Below are 20337 nucleotides of genomic sequence, written 5' to 3'. Positions count from 1 at the left end.
GCGAGCTATCACCAAGGTGAGCTATGATAAAAATTCAAGAAAGCTACCAGATTTGCAAGTCGGAGAGAATGTACTGGTTCAACGCAGGCCGGATCTTCAATCAGCATGGGAGCAAGCAATTTTGTTGCGGCGACTCGAAGATCAATCATGTGAAGTACAAATGAAAGATGGAGCAGTATATCGCAGAAGTGCTGTGCACGTGAAGCCAGGTAAACGAGTTCAAGGCAGTAAAACTGAAATGCAGGCAGAAAACACACAAAATTTGCAACTAGAGCCGGTGGAAAAATCAGTTCGGCAGGAACCAATGGTTAAACGCGATGAGGAACAATGTATCGGCAGAGTCGCGGAAGCAGCGTGTGTTTGAACGATATACATATAACAAGGTAAACTCGACTGGAAACAAAGGTATATTAGCTAACCAGAATCGAAAGCATCCCCATGCGTTGGATATAGAGGGTCATCTCGATTCAACCGTAGAGGAGAATGAGGTCGCGTCAACATCTTCTTCAGCTCGACCTAGGCGAGAGGTAAAGAAACCTGCGAGGTTCTCAGATTATGCGATGTAAACTAGACTTGCCCTTATATTTGGTTAAAAATTGAGCTTCCCAAAAAAAGGAAGATGTTGTATTTGAATCACCCTATTATAATCCACATATTTGTACCACCCTAAGTTTTCATATGTCAATAAACAGTTATAAGAAGATACTCAACAACACCACATGTCGTATACAAAACACTGTGCTTTAATCGTTTACTAACAAAACTTCAAGTTTTCTGCCAATGAGCAGATAACCGAAGGAAAATGTCCGAAAACTCCCATTTGTGCGTTTGAATTTTCACTTCGAATTCCATTTTTTCTCAATGTAAACAATCGCGGCGGTGCCTAGCAACAAGCGTGCGTTCCTGTCTTCCACATATATTTACCTTAACGGCTCATTGATGCCAACCGTTTATTTATGCATGTTCCCTTGAAATCCCTCATATTTCACCAAATTTAACTTTAAAAATATTGACGTAACACAACCCTATCGATCTTGTTTGGTGGACAGAAAGTCGGCTCCAACTATTATCCTGTACTGTCTAAAATACGCGAAAGACTGTCCATCATAACCAGTTCCAGGCGTAAGAGATTTATGCAATTGGCCATCAAGAAATAACCTAAATGCAATATGGCAGCAAGTCCATGAGGCGGTCAGTAGCAAGATGGAGAGAAAGGTGGGAACGTTTGACACTTTTAAGCGTATTAGTATTATACTTGAAAAATTAAGCATGGCGACCGGGGCCCTTGAAGTCTCGACCAACATATGATTACGGCTTAAAAGCCAACTGTCAAAATTATCTTTGAAAGGAAACTCCGGGCAAACCGTTATTCACCATGTTGGTATTAAACAAAAGAAAAAAGTTTTCTTTTTCATTGACACCTGTATCCGTACAACAACCAGAGAAGCATTGGATTCGCGTTTAGCTGTCAAAAAACGAATCCAATCGAACATTGCCTAAATATCCTTATAACATTGGACGTGTTGCCATACAATGCCGGGGCATACGTTGCCAAAAATTCTGTTTTTCTCTCCGCAGTTCTCTTACTAGAGTTTTTCTATTGGTTACCACACGTGCAAACTAGCGGCATGGGTGGTTCGATACTGAGTACCAAAGAGCGACGGACGAGAAAAACCAGGCCAGAAGCAGATTGTATGCATGCAAGAACGATATGGTGAGCTTAGGGCGGCCAACAAAAAACTTCATCGGCGTATGAAATGTGGCCATGACGAAAAAAAATACCAGATAGATCGACTCATTGCATTGCATTTGCCGAGTATGCAAGAAATTTTTATTTTACGAATGAGAAATCTAAAACTAGGTTTTGGAATGCATCTTTGACAAAAAAATTATTCAGTTTGCAGTGTTAATCTTTTGTTGGGTTATTTGCCCAAGCATATTTGTCATATTTTGAAACTAAACGTTTCGTTTTTAATAAAAGAATGACTTTTAAAACAAATTCCGATGAATACTTAAGAAAACTGACAAATTTATATTGAAAAATACAATTTAATATAAACGATAAAAATAGTATGTTTAAATTTCTCAGTTCATGGAAAATATGAGATATAAAGAAGTAAAAGTAAAATGTTTTTGAAGAATGGCCCACAACGAACCGATTGCCTGAACGCAACGTTGCAGAAGGTGGTCTGCACAGCAGTCTCATGAGTATTGGATAACACACGAGGAAATCAGTGGAATTACTGGTTCGATGTGGAGTGCCAACGAGCAACAGATGAGCAAAATCTGACTAGGAGCTCAATGTTCACGGTGGTTACATGTCGGAACAGTGAAATGAGCTGAAAACAGATGAAAAAGACGATCATGAAGAGGTAAAGTACCAGCACCGATAATGATCAACGACAAGGGGCGGTCTCCTGTTGACCGATTATATAGGAGTGAATGGAGCACTCAAAGTTGTTCAACGACTAATGTACACTAATTATGGATGAACACGCCAGAGGAAGTGTAAAATGATATTCACTCAACCACTCAACCGGAACTCAACCACCTAATCGTGATGATAAATGAAAAATTGTGTGGTTGTATGGACTCATGATCTATCGACTGTGATAATTATCGAGGCATAACGCCCTTTAATATTGCTTATACGCTACTCTTCCATGTTCTGTTTAGCAAACAACGTCTATTGACAGAATATTTTGTCAATGATTACCACAGCGGGTTACGAGGTGACGAATGACGGACCATTACCTGTCATGGGGTTTTAGTTTAGGGGTACTATCCTAGGTACTAACTGTCGTTATGTTATCGACATTTGCTACTGTATTGGTGCTGCTGATTATTGTTTTGGAGGCACTGGGGGCAATCGTTATTTCACTCAGTTTGTTTCGAGATACAAAATGCATCAGTTAATGGCTAGCTGTTGACAATTTTAGTCAACGTGCATGAAAGGGTTATTCCGATATTATAAATCTCCGATAATAAAACGACCGACGTACTGATAGGGAGATTATAATTTTCCTGTGTTGGATAATACATTATATATAACGGTATTTAAATATAACTTGTAGATTCTAATTAAATATGTAATAATATAGTTGTATAAAGGCACTTACGTTTAGTCATTCAACCCGTTCTTCGTATTGGATCAACAATATAGGTAAGTATATGCAGCAATATTTGGGTAATATCGGACTGTAATGTAAGTTTTAGTTTAGCCCGTTCATAGGATGATTCCAGGTATCCTGTTAGGTAAGGTAGGTAAGTATTTTAGGACTATATAAAGTAAGTATTTTATGACTATATAAGGTAAGTATTTTAGGCTTAGATAAGTTTAAGGCTTATAAATTCAGTAGTTGCTCACCAGTTCACTGTATAGTTTCAGGTTAGGTTGCTACGACACACACACGGAAACGAAAAAAACTACCTAAAATTGAGTTCCTTTGACTCAATCTCGTGGTATCGTGGGGGAACTTAAAATTAGGTAAACCGTGTTGAAGGTAGTTTCTATTTAACCACGGCAAAAATTACAACTCATTGATAGGTTTTTTATACTCAAATTTAAGTTGAATTTACCTAATTTTGAGTATACCCCAAACAACTCAAAAGTACCTTCCTCCACGGAAGACCACGACTGAGTCGAATCTCTCGTTTTGTTTTTGACAACACTAATAAGTGCGAAAGCGACAACTCAAAAGTAAGTTAAAAGAACTTATGCTGCAGGTTGTTTTATTTAGTCTCTATTGTTTACTACCAACATCAGTGATGGGTGAGTGACTGTTTGTTCCAAATTTTCATTCAAAGTGAGTCATACGTTTGTCGAGAATTGTGCAAATGGAAGTGTGGTACAGAAAACGAATCAAAATCCAGGAAGAGAATCTACTCATCTGTAAGTGCTAACATGCTTACATAAAGTGTTATAATTTCTAAACAATCTGAGATAAGACATTTAAGTTACAAACGACTTTGTGTTGCGCTCCAATGCAATGTTTTGATTTTGATGATGAGTTAAAAAGATGAAGCAGAAACGACGACACCCATTTTTGCTGCCACCTATTCAGCATGTCCAGTGTTGGCATGTGCTGTGTATTTTTTGAGAGCAGGAACGGATTTAGAATTTTTGTCGTATTTGGTTGATCAAGGTTCCATGGGATTCGAGTGTGTATCTTCGTCGTGAGCGGTTGACTCTTGTAGAGCTCGCTTCGAGTCGGTTAATTTTCATTATTTTCGACGCAGTTTACTGCCTCCCGGTTATCGAATGTGTCAATAAGGGTGCAATTTAACGATTATACAAGGTGAAGTGGCTTATAAAAGCATTTTCGGCATATTTTTGAGTGACGCGAGTGGTGACAGTTTGTGAAAATCGAATTGAATGAAAAAATATCTTTTCCTCGCATTACGGGCCGTCGATTCCCGATGCAAGGACAATAAAAGTGCACAGAAAACATTTAGAAATACAGTGTATATTCTAAAAAATGGTGAAAAATGGTTTTTCAAAGAAAAAAAAAATCAATCCGAAAAGTGAAAAAGATGCGAAAAAATTAGCATATTCAAATAATTGGCGTTTCACCAGCGACTAGCGACTACCAGGTGTCGCCCCAAAATTCTTCGCCCCAAAAATAGGTGGCAAACCAGCCAGTCGGTGCTCAGCTAATTTCGTCCGCGTCCCTTGTCACCTATTTTTTATTGGGTGTTTCATAGGTGTCATTCATCTTTGGAGCCGCCTTGGATATTCAACTTTTTTTTTACTTTCTTATTTTTTTGCGAATGAGTAGAGGTTTTGATTCTTTAATATTTTGGGATTGCAGATATTTTATCGCATGTAAATTTTGGGTGTTCGTTGATGTGATGGCACTGTAAGGGAACACATATCTGCCGGGAGGCAAACTTTTCTTTGGACTGAGCAAAGTAATTTCTATGTTTCTTTAGGGTTTGTTTTACCAACGGGGGAACTGATCCAAAGAGCATTCAATGTGCTTAGGGAAAACATGGCCTTGTTTGAGTGGAATGATGACTTCAATCATGTATGAGGTTTGAGCATTGACGATTCGCGAGAGGAATCGGGGACCGGTAAGCAATTACCTTCAGTTATGTCAGCACGAGGAATAAGTGTTTTGCTGTCATGTTCATTGGTTAGCTTTCAATTCTATCTCATGTCTCCACGCGAGTCTAAGTTTATTGATGGCATTTGGTCCTTAGACCGGAGACGACTGGGTGCTATCAGCCTTCTGCCAATAGTAGCAGAATGAGAGGGTGCGAACAGATTTAGCGGAGAAAGCAATACTGTAAAAATGAATAGTTGTTGGGAAATCAGCTCCAATAAGACTTTAATTTGACTAGTATCGATGATCGCGGGTCAATACATACTGAAATTCGCCGCGTCTGTTTTAATGAATCTAATTTCAAGTTCCGTTGTTGGTGGCAAGCCCGTGCATCAGGTTAACGATCCTCTGTCTTTCGCTTTAATGTTTGATACAATCGTTCGTACACGTGTATTTCGCAAACAATCCGATATTAGAAATAGGAAATACTTTCGTTGATTTATAACATCTCGAGCTATCATAACTCTTTGTGTGTATAACGTGTTATCACTCGGTAGTTTGCAACCCAAAAAATATATTGTGGAGAAGGTATAGCGAAATTAGTCTAAATAATGTCGCAATAAATAGTGATCCGGCCTATTATGCAGATAAGATTAGCTTTTCTAGGCAATACTCCCACGATCGGCTGTGTGGAGCTGAAATTTCTTTTGTTTAGAACACATAGGATACTCTCGGTAGCCGGCTACCCAGTGTTTAAAAAGAACCAAAAACTAAACAAGATCTTCTTTTTCGAGCGATCGTGTTCTCGAAAACTAACTAAAATACTACCTAATAAACTATGTACAGGTCGCATCGCTTGCATGGAGCGAATCCTAGAACACCAACTTCGCGATACCTATGGAAGAGTCTGATGAAATCCGTCGCGTGATTGAATATTATTAAGAAATATAAGCAGTGCTCCTTATAGCCGGCTTTCCGGAGTTCAAGTTGCTTATTTTGCTAATCGTATTAATACAACAAATGATAAATTTCCCAAATTCTCGGCAGCCGGCTGCCCAGAGCAAATATTACATGATAACGCTATTGACACACTTACTAACAACTCTCCCATTCCCGTGATACATGTGGAGATGCAGAGGATTCCTCGGTCTCTAGTAGCAACATGTATCGGACTAACATTCCTTCCTTTCCCAGAAGATCTGCATTCGGACGTGGCCGGCGTCGGTATTGATCAGCATACAAGGATCAGAATAGATTGTACAATGTGGCTCATCATGTTATTCCCAAACATGTTGTTCCAATGAACATTTTGCAACCTAATTTGGTTCTGGTCAATAACGGAGTAGCAACTACGGGCGATCTCTTATGCTTATGCTTATGCTTATGCTGCAGGTTGTTTTATTTAACCGTGCAGGTTAGGGTAGACCAGCGAAGCAGAGTTATGCGCTGCAGTTTAGGTTTATAAATATAAATTCATTGCAAGATTTGTATCTACTCACGCAGCACTTTTAGGTGGATAAATATTGCTAATTTCAACACTTGTATAAAGGTAAGAACATAGTTTTAGGTAAAGTTTAAAGTTTTTTTTCCTTTAATGTTTTTATTACAATATGACGAATTGTGACGCAAAACAAACATGGCACAATACCACAAATCGTTTCGATCATTTGGTGTATTGTGACCACAGATAACCATTTCTCGAATAGTACAGTTATAGTTTTCGAGTGACACTGTCATGGGCAAAATGTGATGAGTGTGTGTATAATAAACTACTTTATCGACACTATCAAATGCGGCAGATGTAAAAAGCACTTTATAAATGTTTTTTTTCTGATTCACCCAAAAGCCTCTTCCCCCTCCCCCTCATCAGTTCAAATAACGTTTTTTATTCTATCGATTTATGGTAATCTGTGATTTGATTGCATGCCGTCCTCCATGTTCGGTTGTTGACATCCTATGGTGGTGGTACTGCCGCTTTTACCAATTGAGCTATTTCTGTAATCTAGTGGAACGTATTTTGGTCTTCATAATAATCTAGCCACAATCGACTTTAGGAAGAGGGTAAATCGACATGTCATATACTAATAAACTGTTGATGATTAAAAATGACCATGATTGTAAAAGCTGAATAATTACGGAGCATACCGTATATGGTTGGAACTTCAATTCAAATTTTCCCTTAATTTTCCTTGAATTGGTTTAAGAGTAGGTAAGCGAGCCTTTCGGTGATGGTGAGCCGTGTGTTTGATACAATACATTCATATATAATATATAAACCGCTGAATCACTTAACAAAAAGGTATAAGCTTGGGTATTAGAGGAGGATTTGAAATTCTTGAGTTGCCAGGACTGCAATACATGGTGTTAGCCCTTCTTTAGAAGTCCATCCTAAATTCGTGAAGCTCCTTCCTACTAACAGAACTTCTTAAACGGCAGTGTTACGATGTGATATATTGTGCCATATACGAAATTTGATTATGATTAGTTTTACCATTTTGCTGAATGTGCTTATAAAAAAATCGTTGCTATAGATGAAATATGAATTAATCTAATCGACTTTCGCTGAGTAAAACATTATTGACAGCCTTGTGGATTCATTTCACCATTTACAGAAAGGTATGAAGCTTTAGATTTTGTCCAAAAACGAAACCTGTACGCCAAAAATAAAATTTTGAATTTCTTTTATCCAACCTAAATAATCTGATTTCCACTTGGTAAGAAATAATAATTAAAATATTAAAGTACTGTATCCGTGGATAAATTATTATTTTTTTCCCAATAAATTTGTGCAATAAAGAAAAATTCCCCTACATTTTTCTTATCTACACCTTTTTGAAAACTATTGATGTCCAAGTTTAATAAATTTCCCCTCTCATCCACAGTAGAACCTCGTCAACCTCTCCCTGTATCTACAATATGGCATTGCTTCACGAGTCTACGATGCATACCTTTCTTGATAACCGTCCATCCAGAACATCATGACACATGTCACAAGAACATCATGACAACATCGGAGTGCCAATAATCATCCGAAATACCGACTCGCCCCTGCGATTACAGGATGGAAACCACTACAATAAAGTGTGCATATCCCCCACAATCATCAACCAGCCAACGAGAATGTCAATTTTACAATATGTATCCTACTTCCTACTTTTTTCCTTCACTAACATAAGAGGGGAGCAAGCCGCTCCTAAATACGGTTTTCTCTTCCCCCACTAACACGTGCGATGTACCTTAAAAAATGAATTATCGGCCTCGTTAAGCTACCGTATTTGGGCCTAAATAAACTTAGTTATATATAAAAAAACACATTCAATTCTATATAAAGGATAACTGAAAACTGTAACCAAACGATTCGACTTGAGGTGAACATTATGGTAAGCTTGTAAGGAAATTGTAACGATACACGTTTTTCTTTAAAGCAAACCTTACAGAACCATATGAAAACGACTACCATCATTGTGACTTCAATTCAAATCGTTTCGATATATTTTTTTAATAATTCTGCGGAAGCACCTCAATTCTTTTCTAACATACAATATTATATTATAACCATTCCCTATATTGTAGCTATAAAACGTATCTTCATTCTATAATTTCATATAATTTTACAGGAAAACGCATTTATCGTAATATCATAAATAGACCTTAACGTATATGGTTACGATAGCACTTATGATTTTCGTATAATATGGAGCTGGGACGGGACCTGCGGAAAGAAAAAAAACGCGTGTCAAATTGATCCAGCACGCAAATGTCAGATTGAACCGGCTGTCCTCAGAGTGATTAATATGGGGAGTATTCTATTTGAAATTTAGAAAATGCTAACTTTCTTTCAAATATATCTATAAATTAATCATTAGATCAATAATTATAGTGGAGATGATAGTGCTTTCATTAACTTCGAGATCGTCAATTCTTGTGAACTTCTCCATCTGTTCTCTCAAATCAGGATTCACCGGAAAATGTTGAAAAGTTATCTACGGATTTTTCGCTTTACTACGACCGCAATTTTTACCTTGCACTTCATGATAATGGATTCACGAAAAAAAAATTGAAAGTTCAATTCTTGTGTGTTCTTTAAAAAAGTCATGTCATTTCTTGAACTACACCAAGTATTAGTGTGTGTGAATCGAAGAAGTAAGATATAACAAACAAAAAGAAAGAATAAGAAAACACGAATCCGCAGGTCCCGTCCCAGATATGGAGGATTCCAGATAAAGTTTTTATTTATGCGGGATGCCTTCAAAGTTTTTTCGCCGTTACTGTATTTGTCCTACGCTGATTCACTTTGTTGTATGCAGGGCTGATTTTTTTGTTGGTTTTCGACGTCTTATACGCAACGCAACAAAAAATGCATTTTGAATTACTATTTTGATAGAAGGAAATGCCTTTAATTTCGCCGATTTCCAAAAATGCATCACAAGTGATCTGCCCCTATAACTATTTCCAGTTTTCTCTTGGAACTCAAACTAACCGATCCGATTTTCTTTTGTTCTCTTCCGCGTGTCTTTGCCTTTATAAGTTTATACCACCGTCTTTGGTCTATACCCAAAATATGTGATGACAGCCGATGGAAATACACGTGAAACTGGCTGGTTTATTCTAAACGTGTACGCATAGCGTCTGAACTGAAACGTCTGAAATCTTTCTGCCGGCCTTGAAGAAAGCAGCCACAACAAAATCGTTAATAATTTTTTTTTCTAGAGGATTGTTTTCATGATTAAATAAAATTACATCGGATTAGTGATTGTTTTTTTGTATTCAAATATGAGCAAGTAAGTATATCGATCTAATATAGGTTGAATGCCACGTGATGATCAACATCGTCGTTGGAAAGTTTGTATATAAACGATGACCGTTAGATTTGTTCTAGTGCCTGGAAAAACGAAGTACTCCGTCACAGAACCTGGCTCCGATAGTCCTTAATTTTTTTTCTTTTTTACTTTTGGTAACAAACGGAAGTAAACAGGATCGAGTTTCCTTTGTCAAATCAACGTTTCTTTACTTCTTCAGGTCCGAGCAGCACAACGAAGCCTTCGATCGGAAACTGGTTCAGTTGCTCACTCACTACTACCAGGAGATACGTCAAACCGGTCCATCCGTTTGGCAAAAAATAGCTCTTGAACTTCAAAATGACCCGGAAATCTCCCAGGCAACAAACATCCGCTGGCAGGAGATAAGTAAATATTTTCAGTTAACCCTGGTGTTCAAATTGCCCCACCTGACCAGCAATCAGGATATCGTTGATCGATTGCAGTACCCTTACCTGAAGCGGGTTTACTCGGTTACCATTCGCTATTTTAGTGTCGTCCCCTCACAGGCCACCAATCGTAAGGAGGATCAGATCAAAGATCACAAACTGTTCATTAAATATGATACCGATTCACAATTTGATCCGGAGATTGTGAAGGTATTCAAATTTCATCACTGGAAGGGTACTCGTGTGACCGTCGATATAAACGTTGAGGATCCAGTTTACGCGTTGTCAAGAGGTGAAAAAGATATACTGATTCAAATGGAGCTGCAAAGACGTAAACGTCAGATGAGACATACAGAGCAGGAGGGAAAACGAAAAACCGAACCTGGGACCTGGCTACAAAAAGGCACTAAGGGGACTGTTACTACGGCTTCGCCTGGCTCTCCGGTCATACTGGACGGTGTGCCGGTGCAAATTGACAACGATAGTCAACCCCAGAAGGATCGTTCTATGCCTGATCTACTGGAAAAGCAGTCCCTAGTCATCAACACGCAGGAGTACAATGATATAATCAAGGAGTCCCTGGAGCAGGAACTTGTGCCTCCTACATTTTCTTCGATCATTCATACTAACAGCGATTCCGAATCTTCGCCCATGGCGGAGCGGCTTTCGCCAATTCCCAGAAGATGCGATTCAGTGAGTGGGCGGCGCCGGAAAGTCACCGAACGTTTGTCTGTAAGTATGGGCTGTCTCCAGAATGATTAACGGCAACTCATGTTATAATGGTAACTGTGTTTTTTTTTCTTGTGTAGAGTTCCTTGGCTGACAACGAAAAGGAAACTGAACAGGTCGAACTAGAGGAAGGTCATTTGGTACCTCTTAGCTTTGCAAAATCAACTTCTAAGCTATCGATAGGCGCAAACTCCAATGAAGATATTTATTTTGTTGATGCTTCGGTTTCAAGCAGAAGTTTGTCGAAGGGAATTAACTCCGTAAACGCCGTAAGTAAATCGATAAATAACATTTTAAAGTTCAATAGGTATGTTTTGCTGGGCATTCGACGCACCGCTGCGCCGATTCATTATGATTAACCTTGTTCCTAACATTGCTTTTATTACAGAATTGCATCAACGAAGTGGAACTAAACCGGCACCAGGTATCGGAGCCTCCGGACCACCAACCGACGTCTGAGACAGCATCGAACCCCCATTCTGATGTCAATCCATTGGATGTAAGTATATTCATGGCATACCTTCCTGGTTGCAAAAGTTGTAATATAAAAAAATATTTTCCGGAACAATGTTTTCTTGACCTAAAAAACAGTTTTCACTACCAGGTTCTCGTTAACACTAATAAAATTACAAATTACAATGTTGCAGGATTTCTTCACCGACAATGAAGACGATAATTCAGTTATCAAAAACAGCTGTCCCTCGTGTGAAAGTCCAGTGGAAGAGAATTGTTCTAATGTAGTAAGTACAACCAAATACAAATATGTTAATAAGGGACCATTCATAAACCACGTAGACCGAAATTTGAGATTTTTTGAAAAAATTGGAGCTTCCCTTGGTAGGGCTAGGTGAGCAGATGCTGATAAATGTTCTTTCGTCAAAACTGGATAAGAACACCAGAAAGGCGCGGGAAGTGCGACTGATTGCCGGCCTTTTGCCGACGTATGATGCAACACCCGAATTTCTGAAGGACTGGTGTAAAATCTTGGAGGAAATCGATAAGAATACGAAGAGCACGGAGAAATTGTAACCATCCCGCCCGATGACGAAAAGCAACATGCAATGGAATATGATCGCGGTGGTTTCCTTCATCCATGTCGAGCAGTACTCAACTCTGCGTCTCAGTCACATTTCGTAACGGAACGATTTGCGAATCTTCTCTCAGTGGAGAATCAGCACATTTTTGGTGGTTTAAACAAAGCCGACATTCGAGTCCGGTTTAAAGTTCAGTTAGGAATTAAATCTCGCGTCAACAGTTTCACTGTGAACGTTGATGCTTTGATTGCTCCGAAGGTTACCGCAGACTTACCGGTTCGCACAACCGATGTAAGCAAATGGCCTCTTCCAACAGGAATAGAGTTTTTGGATTCAGCGTTCTATGATAAACATCGCATAGACATGTTGATTCGGGAATTTAATTTAAAACTACATCAACCTCGCTTTAGATCTTCCGATGCTTAGAGACGACAACCTCCCGTTCGGAATTAGGTTAGATAGCGGTTCCGTAGCCCATCAAGATATGACTGTATCTCGTACACTTTGCGCATTGACAGAAGACGCCAAGCTGAATGATATTCTCGAAAGGTTTTGGAAATTCGAATATTCAGACTACGACTACGCTACTGTTGAAGCAAAGAAAGACGAAGCAACACGATTTAGTATGTCATGATTACAATATTTATAGAGAAATACACATTCATAGTTTATACGTTGACTAGGTTGGTCGTAAAATCCTTTTTATTCCAAGTGGTTATGGGCCCAGGAATACACCAAATAGCCTAGCAACGACGAAAATAAAATTTTCTCAAGCTCAATTGCGATGGAGAAAATTCAAGTCCAGAAGCTAAATGGTGCCAACTATAGTACCTGGAAATTCAGCACGGAACTTCTTTTGATTCGAGAAGATCTCTGGAAGTTTGTGACGAAGGAGATGCCAGCCGAGCGTGCGGCATCGGAACAAGGACCAGGCAATGCAGCGGCAATTGAAATTTGGGAGTCTGGCGACCAGCGGGCACGAGCCACAATCGGGCTTTTGATGGAAGTAAATCGGCACGGACTCATCAAGCACACGAAAACAGCTCGTGAAGCGTGGGACACGCTAAAGGACCATTTTGAGAAGCCAACCTTGACATCCAAAGTGTCCTACCTACGAAACCTGATAGCGAAGAGGTACAGTGAAGGCGAGGACATGGAGAGACACCTACACGACATGGAGGAAGTCTTCGAGCGTCTCTCTGTCGCAGGGCTTAAATTGGACGAGAAACTGCAGGTAGCACTGGTATTAAGCAGCTTACCGAAATCGTTCAATACACTCACCACGGCACTGAAAAGCAGGGCCGACGATGAGCTAACACTGGGACTTGTAAAAACCAAGTTAATCGACGAAGTGATGAAGCAAGGCAACTTCAATCCGGAATCTGTTCTGAAAGCTGGCTCTAGTAAGAAAATAATTGTTTGTCATTACTGCCAGAAGCCAGGTCACAAAGGGAATGCCGGAAACTAGCAAACGACCGAGATTGTGAAAATAGACATGAACAAAAAAGCCGGAAAACCGTATCTAAGGCGAAGACGATTCGTGAAAATTTGAATAACGAATGCGTTTTCATAGCAACGGAGGCGAAAAAAGTGGCAAAATGGATTGTTGATTCCGGGGCGACATCACACATGTGCGCAGACAAGAATTTCTTTGTGGAACTGGATGAAGCCTTCGCCGAAAACGTTACCCTCGCTGATGGGAAAATGACAACCGCGATGGGGAAAGGAACCTGCCGCGTAGACTGTTGCGATTTGGAAGGTAAAAAACGCACTATTATACTTTCAAATGCGCTTTACGTACCGGATCTCGAGACAAACCTAATTTCGGTGCGAAAGCTAGTGTCGAAAACAGGAATGGTCATCTTCGATTCGGCGGGCTGCAAAATCATGAAGGGTCAACAGGTTGCAGCAGTTGCAGTCGTTTCCGGAGGATTATATGTGGTGAAGAATGCTCATAATGCTTTGAATATCGCAGAAGCTACACAGCACACAGAGAACTGTCAACACCAGTGGCATAGAAGGATGGGACATCGTGACAATGATGCCATGCAAAAGCTGCTGAAAGAAGATCTTGTTATCGGGATGAACATTGAAGACTGCGGTATACGAGTAGTGTGTGAATGCTGCCAAGAAGGGAAATTCGCAAGACTTCCATTCCCGAAACAGGCAAAGAAGAAAAGTGCGCAACCCCTTGACTTGGTCCACGCTGACGTTTGTGGCCCAATGAAGCATGTTACACCAGGTGGCTGTCGATATTACCTCACTGTAATTGACGGTTTTTCGCGGTACATAACTGTTTATTTCCTGCGAGAGAAATCGGAAGTAGAGCAGAAACTGAAGGACTACGTGGCTGAGATGAAGACAACGTTTGGCAGACCGCCGAAAATCATTCGATCGGATAACGGCGGCGAGTTCAAAAATAAAACACTCACAGATTTTTGCAGAAAAGAAGGCATCCGTCAGCAATTCACAACCCCATATACACCGCAACAGAACGGTGTCGCAGAACGAAAAAATCGCTCCTTGAACGAAATGGCGAGATGCATGCTGTTAGATGCAGGATTGCCAAAAAGGTATTGGGCCGAAGCAATTAGTACAGCAAATTACCTTCAAAACAGAGCACCTACCAGAGCGCTTATGGTCACACCGTACGAAGCTTGGTGGAATGAAAAACCTGATGTAAGTCATCTACAGATTTTTGGAACTGAAGCGTACGTATGGATCCCAAAGCAAAAACGATCTAAGCTTGATTCAACGGCAGAGAAAATGATTTTCGTGGGGTATTCAGTAAATCAGAAGGCATACCGTTTCCTGGATAGAACGACTGATCGCATTGTAAACAGTAGAGATGCACGGTTTATAACAAAAAACAATCAGGCTAACCAAGATGTCAATGGAAGTATCGAAGATGATTCTTATGATTTGGATAAACCACAAAGTAGTATTTTGCCTTTCGATGCAAGGGACGTTCTCGATGAGCCAGCACAGTTTGAGGAAGAAGTTAATTCCGACACTGAAACGAATGAGGATCCTAATGACGAGACTCTCACTGAAGAGAACAACAATGAATGTCCCCGCAACGCAACGATTGAACCATATGTGACCCCGATGCGAGTTTCAAAACGAACAACTAAAGGTGTACCACCGCTTAAATATTCAGAAACTATCAAGATGGTTAATCAGGAAACCTACGAACCACGGACTGCTGAAGAGGCGCTGGCTGGTTCGGAACGTGTCCATTGGAAGCGCGCAATGGACGAGGAATTCGCCTCACTTCAAGAACACCACACCTAGGATATCGTAAATCTACCACTAAATTGTAAACCTGTGGGCTGTCGGTAGATTTTCAAGAAGAAACTCAATGAGCAAGGAAACATCTCAAGATATAAAGCGCGTCTGGTGGCTCAGGGCTTCAGTCAGAAGTATGGTACTAACTATGACGAAGTATACGCACCAGTGGCTAAACATACCACGTTTCGAGCACTTCTGGCAGTAGCGGGTCGACGGAACTTACAGGTAAAGCATGTTGATATTAAAACAGCTTACCTGTATGGCGAAATCAGTGAAACTATTTTTATGCGACAACCCCCTGGCTACGAAAGCGGAAACTCTAATGAAGTATGCAGTTTGAAGAGGAGTCTGTATGGTCTCAAGCAAGCTGGTATGATCTGGAACAAGACAATCACCGATGTCTTATTCAAGCTCGGCTACAAGCCTGTAGAAGCTGATAGTTGTCTTTTTATAAGGAACATTGATGGCAAACCATCATTTATATTATTATACGTAGACGACATGCTGATAGTCACCGATGGCGATGGTGAATACAAACGATGCTGTGATTTTCTTGAACAGAAGTTCAAAATTTCTTGTCTTGGAGATGTTAAAAACTACCTAGGCATCCAAGTTGAACGGTCGGCGGAGGGATTATTTTTCCTGTCTCAAGAAAATTATATACAAAAGATCGTAGCTCGGTTCGGGTTGCAGCAAGCAAAGTCATCCCCAATGCCGATGGACCCCGGTTATCCCAGCACACCGCAAAAAGAGGAGGATATCATGCCAGAAAGTGAAAAGTACCAAAGTCTTGTCGGTGCTTTGCTGTATGCAGCGGTATGTACGAGACCAGACATAGCGATCACCGCATCCATACTCGGACGAAAGGTCAGCAAGCCAACGGAGACTGACTGGACTGAAGCGAAACGAGCACTACGATATCTGAAGGGCACCGCGCAGCTTAGGCTGTGTCTCGGAGGACCAGGTCCTCTAGAAGGATATGCTGGCGCCGACTGGGCGGGTGATTGTTCGGATAGAAAATCGAATTCGGGATTTTTATTCAAGCTAGGTATTGGACCGATTTGCTGGACTTCGAGAAAACAATCGTGTGTGACTCTCTCATCGACTGAAGCAGAGTTCGTTGCACTAGCAGAAGCAACAAAGGAGTACCTATGGCTATCCAAGCTGATGCGTGACTTTGGCGAAGATGTTCGACAGCCTGTAGTGATCCACGAGGACAACCAGAGTTGCATCAGCATGCTGCACAACAAAAGCGATACTCGGCGCACGAAACACATCGACACACGGTATAATCTAGTTCGAGATTTAATCAGCTCAGGTGTTCTAAATGTACAATACTGTCCCACTCAATTCATGTTGGCTGATGCATTAACCAAACCTTTAACAAGGATTAAGTTGGATCTTCTGAGAAAAGAAATTGGTTTGCAATAGACCGTGCTTGAAGAGGAGTGTTGAAGCAAAGAAAGACGAAGTAACACGATTTAGTATGTCATGATTACAATATATATATAGAGAAATACACATTCATAGTTTATACGTTGACTAGATTGGTCGTAAAATCCTTTTTATTCCAAGTGCTACGACAGGACGGATCATCCACAAACGATGAGTGTTTAACTCATTTCCAACGTACTCAATATTGCACCGAAGAAGGGAGATACATTGTAAGGCTCCTTTTCAACCATCTAAAAGGTGATCTGGTTGATTCTTGGCAGATGGCATTGCGACGTTATCTAAACCTAGAGCAACAACTCGACAAAGACCCATTTTTAAAACAACAGTACAGTGATTTCGTTCACGAGTATGAGCTAGGTGAGGTGCAGCAAGGATATTTCGGGTCATCGTACTATCTCACCCACCATTGCGTGCTTAAACCCAACAGCACGACAACGAAACAGAGTCATATTCGACGACTCTGCCAAAACGACGACTGCCACATCCTTGAATGACACATTGATCATAGCGCCAACCGTTCAAAACGATCTTGTGGCCATCTTTATGAATTTTCGGTGTTTCAGCTTTGTTTTCACTGCTGATATAACGAAAATATATCGCCAAGTCGGTATGCATCCAGACGATTCGAAGTTTCAACGAATTATATGGAGATATGATCCGTCGCTGCCTCTGAAGACATTTGAGTTGCAGAGCTTTTTTTTTTTTTTTTTTTTTTATTTTTATTAACGTGACTTTAAATTTTAATTCATTCGTCACGCAGAGTTGCAGAGCGAGACCTACGGGTTAGCGGGAGAACTACGAAAGGCCGTATCACATAAGGTCGAAATCACTAAAGGCCGAAAACCACAAAAGGCCGAACTACAAAAGGCCGAAGCGCAAGATCAAATCGCTAAAGTCATTGCAGTAACCCATGGCGTTATTGATGAGCTGGTGCATATCATATCATGAATTGATAGCTGAAAACAGCTTTAATTTATTTTTGATTTAAATAAATTAAATTCAAAAGAACAGCTCATGTTAAAAAGAAGGAAGATTACCCGAAAATAATAATTAACATGGCAGAATTTCTAAAAATCTGTTCAACATTGATTATTTTTCGTTAAAATATGCACTATCCGCATTACATATTTTCTGATTAGGTCTTTTCGGGCTTTTTGTAGTGGATTAGAACGATGCTGGGGGTCATTGGTCAAAGTTATCCGGCCGAAGGACATAAGGCCGTATAGTCATTAGGGCGAGGCACACTAGATCGAATGCACCAAACAGGGTGAGAAATAAAGTCTTTGGAACTGAAAACAAGATTTAAACGAACGATCAGCTTTGAACAATTTGATCGGAACCTTTGAAAGAATTTGATTGGAACCATTGAAAATAATGTTTAGCATATTTACGTCATCTTTCTCGCTGTAAATATGCAGCGAATGCTGGGTCATTAGGCCGAAAGGCGGTAGGCCGAATGTCGTTTGGCCGAATGCCGTTAGGCCGACTGGTCCAAAATGAATGACAAATATGTAGAGCGGTTGGAACTGAAAACTTTCAATGATGATATAGTAAATAATATCAGTTTGAGCGCAACTTTCCTACTACCTGTTATGTAGAATGTTAAACACGGCAAGTTGGTCGCTGTTCCACATGCTACTGCTTGCATTAAGCCTAATATGGTTCCATAATCACCAACTCGAGACAGAACACAATGAAGTTATTTTACGAAGTTGATAAAAAGCGGGGTCTCCTAAATGTCGATGTACCATTTCAGAATGGTGAATATGTAGACCGGTTGGAACTGGAAACTTTCTAAGAGTGATTTTTTTTTTCAATAGAATTATAATGCTTGGAATATTTACGACACTTTTCTCGTTGCATATTTGCCGCTTTACTGGAATAAATAAACAACACGAAGCCGCTCCACTCCGTCGGACTTAAACTAATTTAAGCCCCTATGTTTGAGTAATCCGGGCAAACGAGTGGATCACAGGTTTGCTTGCGAGAGGCCGACGGCGGGTCGGCAGCCACCACGTCCGGCGGATCCTTGGCCTCGGTTATGCGGCTAGGTCGCATCGCACTGGCTTCGCCGCATGCGCTGAAGCAGTGTAACAACCAAACAATGGTTGTGGCTAGCGGTTACATTTAGCCAAACTGACTTTTTTATTTCAATTTTCTTTTATTATCTATGCTTTTTATAAATGCGATTTTGTTTTAAAATATTAGTCATGGGCAATACTAAAGTATCATCAACACCAACAGATTAGATCATTCGATTTCTGATGCATGTTGGACTTGCGGTTTTATGTGATTCGGCCTTTTCGGGTTTCGGCCTTTTGTGGTAGGTTAGAACATCTTCGGCCTTTTGTGATTCGGCCTTTTGTACCGCTCCCGATTATACTGCAGTATACCATGGTGCTCATTCCGTCGAAGCAAAGTGAGCTAGCAGAGTTGCTTAAGAACGGTTGTTTTTTGACATTCACAAATGGTCCTCGAATTCGTCGACGGTTCTGGAAGGCATTCCAGAGAAACATCGAGGAACTGACTTGAACGTGGCAGATATCGACTCAATGGCAAAAAACTCTTGCTGTAGCCTGGCACCCTGTAAAAGATCGGTTTTTGCTTACAGTAACCAGATAACGAGACATGCATGTACCGCTCGCTCGAAGACGGATCCTCATCTGCGCAGTGACGTTGCTCGAATCTTTGATCCATTAGGAATGATTGGTCCAGTAATAACGGAAGCCAAATTAATACTTCGCGATGTGTTTTCACAAAATGTGGAATGGGATGATCCAGAATCAGAGAATATTGCCAAGCGTTGGCGATCATTTCGTGAAGAGCTTCCTGTATTGAATGAATTTGAAATATTGAGGTGGATTCTTACTGATAACGTGGTGATTATTGAGCTACTCGTATCAACACGGAGTATCAACAATGAAATTAAGAATTAGCTGTACTGAAGCAGGATAGTAAAAGCAGCCATCGTCTTCGAGGATTGAATCCATTTATTGATAGTGAAGATGGTATTCTACGACTTGGAGAGCGCACGAGACACGCCTGCATTCCTTTCGAAAGTCGTCATCAGATGCTTTTGCAGGCAAAAAAACCGTGACTGAGAGATTGATTTGTCATCTATACCAGGAAAATGGTCATGTCTGACAGAAGGGCCTACTAGCTAGCATTAGGCTGCAATTTGGGCCGTTGCACGTAAAGGCTTGTATCAGAAAGGTAATAAAAAACTGCATCCGTTGCTTCCGAGCCAATCCGATAGAGGCAACTGAGCGCATGGGTGATTTACCACCCTATTGAGTTCAATTTGCGCCAGCCTTTGTGAGAACTGGTATCGACTTTGCTGGCCCATTTTACATCAAGACTTCGGCCGCAGTCTGGAAGCCGATGATTGTGAAGGGAAAAGTCTGTCTCTTCGTGTGCATGTGCACCAGGGCCATTCACTTAGAACTCGTTTCGGATTCGAGTACGGACTCTTTCCTTGAGGCTTTGAAACAATTCGGAAGTCGGCGAGGATCGGTAAGCAGCATACATTCGGATAACACTACCAATTTTGTGGGTGCATCTAACGAGCTTGAGCAAC

The 20337-nt window shown here is 40.6% G+C and overlaps 2 protein-coding genes across 4 annotated transcripts in view; one reads left to right on the top strand and one right to left on the bottom strand.

Moving 5' to 3' along the window:
- The window catches only part of LOC131688536 (microfibril-associated glycoprotein 4-like), a 44653-nt gene that overhangs the window by 11713 nt on the left and 12603 nt on the right, over positions 1–20337 (bottom strand). For both annotated transcript variants that reach the window (XM_058972853.1, XM_058972854.1), the window contains exon 2: positions 3120–3248. The gene's annotated coding sequence lies outside the window, so the exon portion shown is untranslated. The remainder of the gene's footprint in view (positions 1–3119; positions 3249–20337) is intronic.
- LOC131688529 (uncharacterized) overlaps positions 9671–20337 on the top strand; it is a 45148-nt gene continuing 34481 nt past the window's right edge. For both annotated transcript variants that reach the window (XM_058972845.1, XM_058972844.1), the window contains exons 1-5: positions 9671–9826; positions 10065–10983; positions 11061–11249; positions 11369–11479; positions 11628–11720. In XM_058972845.1, the coding sequence (XP_058828828.1) occupies positions 9819–9826; positions 10065–10983; positions 11061–11249; positions 11369–11479; positions 11628–11720 (1320 nt within the window). In that variant the 5' untranslated portion in view covers positions 9671–9818. The remainder of the gene's footprint in view (positions 9827–10064; positions 10984–11060; positions 11250–11368; positions 11480–11627; positions 11721–20337) is intronic.

The sequence above is a fragment of the Topomyia yanbarensis genome, chromosome 3 (genome assembly GCF_030247195.1).
Source record: "Topomyia yanbarensis strain Yona2022 chromosome 3, ASM3024719v1, whole genome shotgun sequence".
NCBI lineage: Eukaryota > Metazoa > Arthropoda > Insecta > Diptera > Culicidae > Topomyia > Topomyia yanbarensis.
This window is presented reverse-complemented; position numbering and strand designations above follow the sequence as displayed.